This window comes from Homarus americanus, unplaced genomic scaffold (assembly GCF_018991925.1).
Source record: "Homarus americanus isolate GMGI-L3 unplaced genomic scaffold, GMGI_Hamer_2.0 scaffold37032, whole genome shotgun sequence".
In the NCBI taxonomy this organism is placed as follows: Eukaryota; Metazoa; Arthropoda; class Malacostraca; order Decapoda; family Nephropidae; genus Homarus; species Homarus americanus.
In genome coordinates this window covers 1,266,960-1,280,487 of record NW_024731852.1, presented here as the reverse complement: position 1 = coordinate 1,280,487, position 13,528 = coordinate 1,266,960, and the positions used below count along the sequence as shown (strand labels likewise).

General features: G+C 45.2%; 1 protein-coding gene across 1 annotated transcript in view; it reads right to left on the bottom strand.

Annotated features, from left to right (window-relative positions):
* The window catches only part of LOC121867850 (chromatin-remodeling ATPase INO80-like), a 138,244-nt gene that overhangs the window by 33,244 nt on the left and 91,472 nt on the right, over positions 1-13,528 (bottom strand). Inside the window, exon 19 of the mRNA XM_042367973.1 lies at positions 3,031-3,297. Within this exon, the coding sequence (XP_042223907.1) occupies positions 3,031-3,297 (267 nt within the window). The remainder of the gene's footprint in view (positions 1-3,030; positions 3,298-13,528) is intronic.

Genomic DNA, 13,528 nt, shown 5'->3' with positions numbered 1-13,528 from the left:
TACAGTGATCCCTCGGTTAACGAGATTTCGGTTAACGAATTACCTTCCATAAGATTCTTAACTTCGGTCAACGAGCAATCCCTCGATTAATGAGTTTTTAACGAGTGCCCCTCCACATGTTTTCGCTTGCATTTGGCGGTCCACCAGCTGAAGTATTAGTACGCCAATACAGTAATCGGTTCTAAGGCTTAAATTCCTTACTATTTTAGTAAATATCAAGATGTGTGTACTGTTCAATAATTTTAAAAGTTTTATATTAAATTTTTTAGTCATTTTAACAATTATTGAACATAATTGAAGTACAGGAAGCTAGTTTTTTGCGCGCCAAACAGCCTATCAACACACCATACAGGCGTCAGTCTCTGTGTCTTTTCAGTGGAGGTAACATCTTGCTTGAGACTCTCTTCAACTAAACGCTTTTTTCTGTGTTTCCAAGCAAATTATTGGTCAATTTGAAATTTATTTTACATATTGACAATATATTATGCAGTGCAGTGTTGATTTAAAGAAAATAATCTTGAATTACACCAAGAGAACTAAAATTTTATGGGTGAAATGGCACCATGGGGTGACTTCTCTTCCACCCCAATGCCTTCTCTTCTCCCTTCTCCTCCACCCCCATTCTAATTCCCATCATCATCATCATCATCATCCAGGAGCCTTCTACATACACACCTCAAAGTAAGTGAACTTTACTACCTTTTTTGATGATTTTAGGCAATTTTCGGTGAGCTGGAACCAATTACCCAAAACCCATTGAAACAATGGTTTCAAGTTAACGAGTTTTTCGGTTAACGAGCAACCTTCTGGAACGAATTGTGCTCGTTAACCGAGGGACCACTGTACTATTAAAATTATAAGTTATAAATAATAATAATAATAATATTAATAATATCAACATTCCATTTCACTTTCATCTTATGTTTGTAAACACTAGGAAGGGAAAAAGAAGCACCAAAAATAGGATCACGTGGTTTAGGTAAAAGAAAGAGAAAAAAGGTTAACTAACTTTTATAAACAAAACAAAATAATTTCTTCAGAATCCCTGGTCTCAGGATCATTATACAGCTCCTCCCCGACTTACGACCTACTCGACTTACGACCACCCGTACTTACGACCTGCCTCAGTCGTACCAAAATTTTGTCAAATTACTTATTTTCGAGTCCCAACGTAAGTACACAGACAAAATTTTCGTTTATAATTCACTTTAAAATGGCTGTCAAGCTTAAAAGTGAGAAGAAAAGGGGACACCCATATTAGATTTTCTATGTATTATTTAAGCATTTTCGACTTACGACCTGGATTTGGGTCCCTAACCCCGTCGTAAGTCGGGGAGGACCTGTACAAGGACTTCACCAAAGGATAATGAGCACAATAATCAACAACAGTAAAACAGATTACAGTTCCTTACATCATAACAGAAGAAAAACTCCACAAATTAGTACCCTACACCAAAACTTACCCAGAGACAGACTGTCAAACAGACCATGTCCCAGTAATGAGTTTCTTGTCATAAAAACTTAAGAAATTAAACAGCAGAAAAGTTATATAAAATCATATGTGATTTAGGGAAGTGGGAAACACACACTGGTACAGTACAGTATCTGGGAAAACTAACACAATAGGGCATTTTTTCTCAGCTGAAAAAAGATGCCCCGCCCCCTCCTCAAGGGTTACAGCGATGTATTTCTAAATGAGCTTATTAATAATCGTTGGGATGACCGTTTCTGACGAGAAAGATAAATAGCTAAATACAGAAAGATACATATATTCATTATTTCAAACATGAGCAAGTAGGAAATTTATCAGAAATCTTACGCATGAATTAACTGTTAAACTCTGGTAACAAATTCATGCTTTCAGATGATGCATTTAATATACAGCTCCTCCCCGACTTACGACCTACTCGACTTACGACCATCCGGACATACCACCGCTCCAGTCGTACCAAAATTTCTTCAAATTACGTATTTTCGAGTCCCGACGTTAGTGATTGCGCTGTGTACTGAAAATTTTTGTTTGTAATTCCCTTTAAAACGGTTGGCAAGCTTAAAAGTGAGAGTTTTGTGGTGCTGAGAAGAAAAAGAGACACCCATTTTAGATTTTCTATGTATTATTTAAACATTTTCAACTTACGACCAATTCGACTTACGACCTGGATTTGGGTCGCTAACCCCATTGAAAGTCGGGGAGGAGCTGTATATATTAAATGCATCCTCCAAAAGGGTGAAAAAACACACTATAGTACAGTATTTTAAGAACAATACTGACTGAGATACAATAGTGGGAACAATACTGACTGAGAGACAATAGTGGGAACAATACTGACTGAGACACAATAGTGGGAACAATACTGACTGAGACACAATAGTGGGAACAATACTGACTGAGACACAATAGTGGGAACAATACTGACTGAGACACAATAGTGGGAACAATACTGACTGAGACACAGTAGTAGTGGGAACAATACTGACTGAGACACAATAGTGGGAACAATACTGACTGAGACACAATAGTGGGAACAATACTGACTGAGACACAATAGTGGGGACAATACTGACTGAGACACAATAGTGGGAACAATACTGACTGAGACACAATAGTGGTGGGAACAATACTGACTGAGACACAATAGTGGGAACAATACTGACTGAGACACAATAGTGGGAACAATACTGACTGAGACACAATAGTGGGAACAATACTGACTGAGACATCAAGGGAAGTAACTAAAGGTTTATCCTGATGGAACTGTTGTCACGCTGGTCTTTGAAACAAGCATTAGATAATAGGTGGTATTTACTCTGATGTGTGTGGCCATAACTCTGAACCACAGGGACAGTTCCCCTTCCTCAGAACACACAGAGAACACAGTACAAGGCAGGCAGTGTGATGTGGAGAGGTGATGGATGGTTTACTCTATATCTCAAAGCACTAAATAAATGACCAATCAGCCATAAAATCTCTTAGTATATCCTTAAAGACTAATTACCATAACAGGTTGAAAAGAAAAAAAAAACACTGACCTTATTATCCTGTGGTTCATTGTTTCAGGGATGTGGTGAATGGTATGGTTAGAGAATGTGTAGATGGACGAGGTACTGGACGTGAACATGAGATCGGTCAACACCTCACTCGATGATATTCTTGCTGGGCATAAAACAGGATCCACCAGAATTTGATCTTTACTGGCTGGGAGTGTCTGGGAGCACCGGGTCTTCACTCTCTCATTCCAGGTGTTGCGCAGGTATCGTATGTTTGCGTACTGAAGAGCAGCATATAACATTAGCCACCTGAGATGAAGGAATAATTAGGTCATGGGGAGGTGATGGTTACAACATTAACAACATGGAACCCTAAGAAAATATCCCTATATTATGTGGACTAAATCTCTGGCAAGTAAATACTTGTACCAGTATCTCTGTGTACCATGAGAACTACTAACATCTATAACTGTTTAATTAAATCCAATTATACCAAATATCTGGCCAATATAACACAATTATATGTTCGTTATATTTCCTTCAAAATCATTTACAATACAATTTCAAACTTATCATCAGTTGTTCCTTAAATATAATACAGCAGCTTTATAAATCTTCTAATAAAATACTCAACTACACAAAAAATATATGACAGGTACTGCTTTAACCCTATGTGCTATGCACATATAATATCACCTGTGCTTTGTTTAGGTCCAATACAGCAGCCATTCATTTCTCTGACAACCCTCAGAGTCACCAGATAGAATACAGGTACAGTATCCCTGTTTTATGATATTTTGCTTTAATGATGTTGATGTTTTAAAACAACCTTCCTATTTATGATAAAAAAAATTGACATTAACAATGGTCATCATTCAGCCAAACTCACTGACTCACAAAACATGGAATGCATCTCTCGCTGCACTTAGCAGCCACAGTATCATCTACCCACATGCCGCCACGTGGCCACCCGGTGCACTACAATCCCAAGCGGACTTTGAAGTCCGCGTGTTATATGGACTAAAAATGAAGTATATATGGTACCTCGTGTTTCATACCAGCTGGATTGGGTAAAATGCTACTGACATCCACATAAAAGGCACGGGCAGTTCCCAATGGGAGGTTCACGGCGCCATCAGCTCGATGAACAGGCTTTGTGTGAAATATAACATAGTCTAGAACTGCTTTTAGTGTCTTTGTGGCATGGTCGGTAGCGTTCCCTGATCCCACACAGTAGGTCGAGGGTTCGAGTCCTGGCTGGTGAGGTCGTTGATTATGTGTTCAAAGTCCGCGGGTTATATGGACTAAAAATGAAGTGTATATAAATATATATATATATATGCAAGTAAATCATTGTAGTTGCGCATGATCCAGGTATATGCTGATAACCACAAGGAAAGAAGAAAACACGAAGTTCCCAAGCGCTTTCGTGTAATTCACATTTTCAGGGGTGAGTACAGACTAAGGAGAAGTACAAAACAAGGTGTATATATACAGAGGAGGGTGAGATCAGGCCCACAATGGTCAGGTATTAGGTAGTGACCTTACTAATCTTTAAAAAACACCGCAACGGTCAGCAGTCAGGTCAGAGGGTAAGGTGACCCAACCTTCTCACCTGGTTACAAATCTTCTTAATTACAAAATTGTCTAGTTTGTACATGCCATTACTCAAATTCATGTTGACTGCTTCGGTATGTTTAATGAGACTAGATTCTATAATGTTCCTACTGTCAATTGAATTACAAGGTAATATTGAGGAGGCATTATCCCAGTCAATGCAATGCTTATTATCCCTCAGATGAACAAACAGAGCATTGGATTCCTGGCCTGTCCTAACACTATATTTATGTTGTTTAAGTCTAGTTACAAGATCTTTACCTGTCTGGCCTAAGTAAAACATATTACATTCCTTGCAAGGAACTTTATAAATGCAATCAACTGTGTTGTTGGGGGAGTTCTTGATTAACATTTGTTTAACAGTGCATGAGTTTTTAAATGCCACATTGACGTTCAGGTTTTTAGTTGTAAAGGAATTTGAGAGAAATTTTTGTGAAATGGTAATACTAAGAGATTCTTATGGTCATGGGTGGGCTTGGGATCAGTTCTATAAAAAGATTTCTTAGTAATGTTCAGGCATTTGTCTATGAAAGATCTAGGGTATTTAAGGTTTGAGACAATATTATAGATATATTTATATTCCTCATCAATGAATTCCGGGCTGCAAATTTTCAAAGCACGTAAAAACATTGTTGAAAATACTGACTGTTTGACTCTATTATGGTGGGCAGAATAACAATGAATGTATGAACACACATTAGTAGATTTTCTATAAATACTGAACTTAAAGGTGTTACCTATTCTGTGTATCAGACTGTCTAGGAATGACAATTTACAGTCATGATCTAATTCTACAGTGAATTTGATCGAAGGGGCTAAGTTAATGTGGCATTTAAAAACTCATGCACTGTTAAACATCCAGTACCTTGAGTAATTGTGTTAAGCAGGAGCGTCCCAGCATAAAACCGTGTTGGCAGTTCTTTACAGGGTTGTTTCATAGTAGATGTTCCATCATGGCATCTCTTATAATACTCTCAAGTACTTTACAAACTATGCTGATCAGGCTCACTGGTCTATAATTATTCATGGAGTGACAATCACCCTTCTTGAAGATAGGACTCACATATGCCATTTTCCATTCACTGGGGACCTTTTGCTCATCCAGGCATTTACAGAACAGGATCTTCAGAGGCTCGGCAAGCTCATTGCACAACTCTCTTAGCACTCTAGGATGCACCATGTCAGGGCTGGGACTCTTATGGACTTTTAGCTTTGACAGTTTATTTCTAATACCCTCTTCTGTGAACACAATGTGGGTCAGTGCTGTGTCGAACCACCTGAACTCAAACACAGGAAGGTTAGTTGCATCCTCTCTTGTGAACACCGAGGAAAAGAAGCTGTTCAATGCCTCAGCTTTGTCCTGGTCAGAATCTGTGTAACTACCATCTTCAAGCGTCAGGTCTGATACTCCTACTCGCATTTTTAATTTCGACTTTGCATAGCGGTAAAACTCCTTTGGGTTTGACTTGACCTCGCTTGCAACCAGCCTCTGGAAATCTTTTTCAGCCCTTCTTCACTGACTTTGCTTGGTTCCTGGCTCTTGCCTACATCCTCCTGTCCTGCTCATCAGGAATTTCTGAGTTTTCTTCTTAAATTTGTCGACCGCCATATGGTTCATGTGTAACGGTCTCCTTGTATTCCTGGAGGCACTAGTTTGGTCTTGGGTATATATTTATCGATCAAATGGTTCACTTTACTGGCTATGATATTCAGCCTAGTGTCTGTGTTCTTATATCTTCGTGAGTCAGGCCAGCGAGTACCCCTCATCTTCCTCATTCCGTCGTAATTACCCTTGTAATATTTGCACCTTGGCCTGGCCTTATCATGAACTAGGTAACAGTTAAATCTGAATGACAACACTACATGGTGGCTGGTGCCAACTGGGCTAGATGTTCCAGTTTGGCCACCATACCCTCTGTATGGGGTGCAACGAGAGGGTAGGTTGTCCACCGCTCGTTTGCTTGTTCGCGGCCCCCCCTCGGGGGGGGTGAGAAGGTCGCTGCTGCCTCATCGCATGGCAGAAGACACGATCCAGCCGTCACCACAGCTGTTACTTCACCCCGCTTGTCAGGGCTGTAACGAGCAGGATGGTTGCCCGCCGCTCGTTTGCTTGTGGTAGACGGAGGTGAGAACGTCACTGCTGCCTCGACACACAGATCAGACACTACCCAGTCGTCAGCACAGCTGTACTTATACCCAGCTGTTCGTTCAAATTCTGGTTGTGATCTTATCATATGTCCTGGGCTCATGGGCTGATTCCCCAGACCTTCACAATCTGCCACGTCATCATCACTTCCTCCACCGTCTGTGCCCTGGCGTCTCTCTTGTGTGGCAAGACATCACCCACCAACACCTGCGCCAAGCGAGGAAGCTGCCCTGGACCTTCCCCCTGAGAGCGGATCACCGAGTTACCAGAACATTCTACAGGGCTGGGGCCGGATACTCAAAACACCTCATAAGTTACGTCCTTTAGCATGATACAGTACCATATATTGTCGAATCTTTACAGTACCGTAAATTTAGCATACTAAAAATTTAATTACAGTACCGTAAGCCTTTCGTAAGTTTTCATAACTCTAGTGTTTACCCTGTAAATTAAGTTCTCTTGTCGGAAGGTAGATGTCAGTGCAGGAGCTAGTTGGCCAATCAGCGCTCAGTTAACAAAATCATCAACCAATCAAAAGAGAAGGAGAAATCAGCTGAGAGCGACGCACATAATATTATTTTGTAAACATGGAAGGACCACCAGCCAAGAAGAGACGGCCTAATTTCAGTGAGGCTGAAGTATGCGCTATTCTGGGCAAATTCAAATAAATTGGTTATTGATAGCATAGCCTTGCCGAACCTAAATGACAAATCACTTCTCTTAAATTACTCATTTAGCCTAGACCCTGGTGTTTTCCTTTCAATGTTGGGGACATTTAGTCTGAATTGTCTTCAAGTTCATACAAAAAACAACAATTTAAAACCTGAAAATATATCGGATTAGCCATAAATTTTCTTAAATTAATACTCTACCTATGATAATGTTCAAGGAAAGTCTGGAACTAGGCCTAAGGTAGCTGCTAGACAAAGTGTCTCACTGACGGCCTGACCCTCACCAAATAACCATGTACACATTCTCTAAGCTAACCTAACATACCATAACATAACCAAACCAAACCAAACCTATCTAACCTATACCCTATTGGTATAATTTCTTATTTAAATAATCCTCATGTTCTAACTAAATTAAGTAGGCCCCACATTTAAACATTTATTTGCCTAAGACTGAAAAAGCAGTTATATAGGCCCCTATTAATCAAGTTAATTGCAATCCATATTTTACGCCTATCATTTAATTTTGGCTAGCCTATGGAAATTTATAGCCTTTCATGTTATCATACTCGATATACATAAGAAAATAGGCTAAGGCTATTGGTTGAATATTAGAAAAACAAGGCGAAGTCTTGGCAGGAATGTTCACTTGACCTCATATTTGGCTTTCATTACTGAGGGATATTTACGGCTATACAACATTAATAAGTTCTATCTGCAAGTTTACTCAGTCATAAAACATATTTTTACCCTAAGTGTGAACAATACAAACCTTCTGTTTTGGTAAAAAATACTTTATAATTTGTAAGAAGACAAAAGATGCGTCTCTTCCAAACTGAGACAAATACAAACACTCAAGCCGCTTATTATGGCAACAAAAAAGTTACGAAAAAGACAAAGTGAAATATTATATTTCAGTATGTTGATGTACAAAACATTTTCTTCATTATTCTATGATAAAACAAGTAACAAGCATTATTACAACATATATTATTATTATTTTTTATACAATCGGGAATTAGTCACTACTACATCCGGGTTGAGAGTGTTACACAACCTCAGGAGCTGGTGTAAGTTACGCACTTTAACTTACGGAGTTCGATGTCAAATATTTGTTTTGAGTATACCATCTGTGTTTTGAGTATGCCAATCTGAGACTGTAAGTCCAGTTACGGGTACACAACGACATACAGTCCCATAAATGTTTTTGAGTATCCCATAAATGTTTTTGAGTATCCATTTCAGGCAGGAAGATGTTCATCCTGGCCGTAAAGTACACCTTTTGTCGTATTGATTGTTTTGTTTTAAGTAATTGTTTGACTCCAGTGCTGTTTATTTAATATTTGTGTGAGTGGTGTCAGAGTTAAATTATTGTGATTATTTTCGTAGTAAAGAGATGTCAATCTCTAACGGTTGCTTATTACCCCTTGGAAACCCGTGGTTCTTGACTTTCCTTTTTATAAGATCCTGATTAGGCTGGCAAGGGATTTATATCCCAAAGGCCAGGCCTTTACCTTCTTGTTTGTTATGATGAGTCAGAAGTAAGCAGGTGTTTGCTCCCCTCTGTAATGTGTCAGGTCTCTCACATGTTGGAACAGAAAATTATCTCTCAGTTTCTACAAAAAGAGTAGCAGGGTTATTCAAGTCATTCGGGGTGGACTCGTTTCTCCAGTCGATGTCGCCATAATTAAAGTCCCCCATGATAAGGAGGTGGCTAGGGTTGAGCATCGCCGCATTGTTTATTAAGGTTCTTAAGTTCCTTTGATTTAGGGGGCCACAGTTTGGGGATCTGTAGATACACCCGACGATAAGTAAGTCCCCTCCCTTTAATTTAATTTTACACCACTTGGACTCTTCAAAAACATCCTCTCCCTGTACCCTCGCCTGGCTGGCTCTAAGGTCTTGCCTAGCGTAGATAACCACACCCCTCCTGCAGGATTCTTGAGTTAGGTTCGTAAATGAGTCATATCCAGCAATATTGAACTCTCATTCCTCTGGGTCGATTCTCCTGTTCTTGTACAACAGTTCTACAACTCCTACAATATCTGGTTGGTGTACTCTTAGTAGTGTTTCAAACTCCTCTCTCTTATCAAGGAACGTGTCAGTATTAGTGTACATGACATTCAAGCCAGAATTTGTTCTCGGTAACGTCTCTGCTCTTAGTAGTAACCCCGCCCCCACCCCATTCTCAGAAGCTGCAGCATTTGCTAAGTACACTGTACTTTGCAGGGTGTGATTAGAAATGTCATTGTTTACACGGCGCTCGCCTCCTCCCGGCTGGTAGGCGGAGCTGGTGCCACCTCCCGGGTGGCGGGTAGTGCTGGTGGAGGGTGCGGTGCTGCCCCCTGGCCCTGTCTCGGCACACATGCTTCCACTACCCTCCCCGTGAATATAGCCCATGTACACCCGTACCCGTTCCTCCTCGACTCTTCCCTTCTCTGCTTCAAGCCCTGCAGGAGCTTCTTGTGCTGTTCCCTCTGCATTACCGTGTGTGAGAGGTTGGAGTCATAGACCACGTTCTTTGTAGACTTTATTCTAACAGCGTCAGCTGGTGACTGGCAACTGGGCGCTGCCAAAGACAAGCCCCCATCTCAACATGGGAAAACATATCGTACGATGGTACAATGTTACATCTCCCCCCTAAGTTAAAAGGAAATGACAATGCACATTTGAACTAAGAAAAGGAAAACAATGCATTCATAAAAACAACAATAATGCAGGAAAAACCAGTCAAACAAAGGAAAAAAACAAAAAAAAACCCCTCTAAACTGATTTTACATCACACACTACACCACGTAGTCCGTCAACCAGCCCGGAGGCCTACGGCCTCTCCTGGGCCTGGCCGCACTCGACTGGGGAGGGGCCTTGGGTGCGAAGGAGGGTGCGGGTACGGAGGGCACAGCAGAAGGGGGGCCAGGAGGCACAGCTTGGTGCACCACCGGAGTAGTAGGCACAGGTGTGGAGCCGTTTCGCAAGTGGCGTCTGTTGCGGATGGACACCCTGCCACTGCCACTCAACCTGACGGCATACTGCCTGTGAGGGCGGGCTTCCACCACTATGCCTGTCCTGTCCCAGAGCTTGGTAGCTGCGTCCTGCACACGCACCTGCGTGCCCACGACTAGGGGAGCCAGCTGGCGGGATACCTCCCTCCGCGACAGGACCCCATCCTGTGTTTCGGCCAAGCGCACCTCCCTCGTACGAAGTGCCCGCCGCCAGTGCTGGTCCACCTTATAGTGCTGTCTGGCCACGGGAACGCCGTCACGGAGCTGGCGGCCGGTGGCAAGCTGGGCGGGCGTGTTGGGTACTGGAGGAGGGCCTGGGATGTCCTCTCGCGATCAGGCTGCCCAGACTGATGTTATCCTGAGAATATCTTAACCCTGCCATTGGACTGGGGGAAGTGGGCCGACGAGAAGCGCACCTCGACCCCCCATGACTTGAGGAAATCTGTCATCTCAAGGCTGGCAAGGTTGGTACCTCCATCCGTGGAGATTTGCTCAGGTACCCCCCACCTCGTGAAGTAGGCCCGCAGACTGGCGATGATTTTTCCAGAGGTGGCCTCGTTGGGGAAGTGGGCGATCTCCAGCCAACCTGTCAGTCGGTCAGCATATGCTAGGTACTTGCGGCCCTGCAGGTGGAACAAATCGGCCACCACTTGTTGAAAGGGATAGTCTGGCGCTGGGGTCAGAACCAACGACTCCGGAGGCTGGGAAGGGGCGTGGGTCTCGCATGCAGCACACCGGGACCGATGATACTGCAGGTCACCCTCCATGCCAGGCCAATAGACAGACTGCCGGGCCCGCCTGAGCATTGAGTCGAGGCCCTGGTGCCCCACATGCAGGTTAACGGCGACCCGGTGGCGGAGGGAGTCGGGGATGACAAAGCGCACGCAGCCCTGGTCAAAGGTGTAGGTGACCAAACCCCTGACCACAGCCAACCTGTCCCTCACCGAGAAGTACGGGCGCAGACAGGCCACCTCCTGTGACTTGTGGGGGTGCCAGTCGCCCGCCAGCACCCTCGACACTAGAATCTGGTACACTGGGTCGTCCGCCGCCGCTTTGCACACTGTGTCTTCGTCCATAGTGATGCACCCATCCTGATCCAGTGCTGCGATTGTGACTGCACACACTGCAGCGCACAGGTCCTCCTCTTGGTCCATGTCCTCCGCATCAGGCGCCGCCCTGCGGGAGGGGAAGCGGGATAGGGCGTCAGCTGCACAGTTCCGCTTCCCTGGCAAGTATTTGACCGTGAATCGGTACTGCAGGGTCTTCTCCTTGAGCCTGAACAGGCGCGGATTCGCCACATCCGTGAAGCCTCTGTCCCCTAGCAAACCAACTAAGGGGCGGTGGTCCGTCACCAGAATGAGGTTCGGGCAGCCAAGGAGGAACAGCCTGGCCTTGCGCAGGCACAACACCACAGCCAGGGCCTCCCCTTCTACTGCAGCATAACCGGCCTCGGCCGTGCTCAGATGTCGGCTACCACACAGAGCCAACCGCCACCCTCCTCTGCAGCAGAAGGGCGTCTCTGGAGAGGCACAGGCACAGTATTGTTGCAGGACGACGAAGCCGATGCCCTCCATGCTCCAATCAGTGACAGCTGCCGTAGGCCTGGATTTGTCGTAGTACACCAAGCCGTCTCTGGCCAACTGACAGATGGTGTCCTGGGCCTGGCGAAACTTGAGCCGCAGCTGGTCGTCCCAATACACCTGCTTGCCCACTGGCTTCTTGAGGAGCTCACAGGTGCAGTGGCAAGGAAGGGAGCCAACTGATTAACCAGGCCATGCCAGGACCTGATGTCAGTGATTGATGGCTGATCCGGCATGGGGAAGTCCTTGATGGCTGACAGACGTTGGGCAGTGGGCTGGTACAGGTCCCACCCCAGGAGGAAACCCACAAACTCAGCTTCTCTCCTGCAGAACAAGAACTTTTCTGGTTTCAGCATGATACCTGTGCGAGCGCAGGTCTCCAGAAAATCGTAAGTGTGCCAGAACGCCCCCTTCACACTGGAGTCATAGAGGAGAGTGTCATCCACGCACTTGTACTTGCGGGGCACATCCTGAATAGCGTCGTCAAACCTCTTGGTGTAAGCATCTGATGCTGAGCAATGTCCCATGGGCGTCCTGCAGTATCGAAAACGTCCCCACGGCGTGATGAATGTGGTCAGGCATCTACTCTCCTCCTCCAACTCCACTTGATGAAATCCCCAAAAGGCGTCGGCGACGGTTTTGAACGAGTGCACTGGCACCCCAGACACCATGTCGAATGGTGCAGGTGTGTGGTGCGTCTCCCTCAGACAGCTTGCATTGAGGCGTTGAAAGTCCACAGTGCGCCTGGGCTGACCGTTTTTCTTGGCCACCACGACTATCCTGGCGCACCACCCCGTAGCCTCACCAGCAGGCACTGGCTGGATGACGCCTCTCCTGACGTCCTCCTCCAACTGGGCCTTCACCTCCTCTTCCCAGTGTTTCGGAACGGGAGCGGGTGTGTGACAGGCGTAGGGGGTCGTGCCGGGCGTCAGGTGGATACGGTGAGGGGGACCAGTCATGACTGGCAGTGGGGACCTGCTGGTGTTGAATGCGGTAGACGAAAAGTGCGTGAGTAGCCATGCCTCCAGCCTGGTCACATTCTCCTCCAAAGGAGGCAAGGGTATCTCAACTGGCCTCGGCGGGAAACGGCTGCTCTCAGGTAAAGGGTTCGGAGGTAGATCGTCGGCAGTGTGCCGCTCCCCTCCATCGCTCACGGCAGCCACAGCACGTCTATGGTGCGGGAAGTCGACAGGCACCAAGTTGAAGCACTTGCAGGCCTCCAATGACAGATAGAGGGCCTTGGCTGTCTGCACGAAGTAGACCTCCTGGACGGTGGACCCCTCGTCCACACCGAGGCGGCAGGGGGCGGACCCCAGACACTTGAGCTGTTTGTTTGCCACGTCCCTTAGGCCATTACGGGCCCGAAGTTGCCCCGGGCACAAACCGATGTCCCGGAGCAGGGATGCGCCTGCCACACACACCATAGCACCGGTGTCAGCTACAGCCAGCACAGGGGTGGCGGGGGAATTGCCCCCGGCCTGGGACACGAACACTTGTAACCTGGGGTGGCGGGATAGCTGGGCT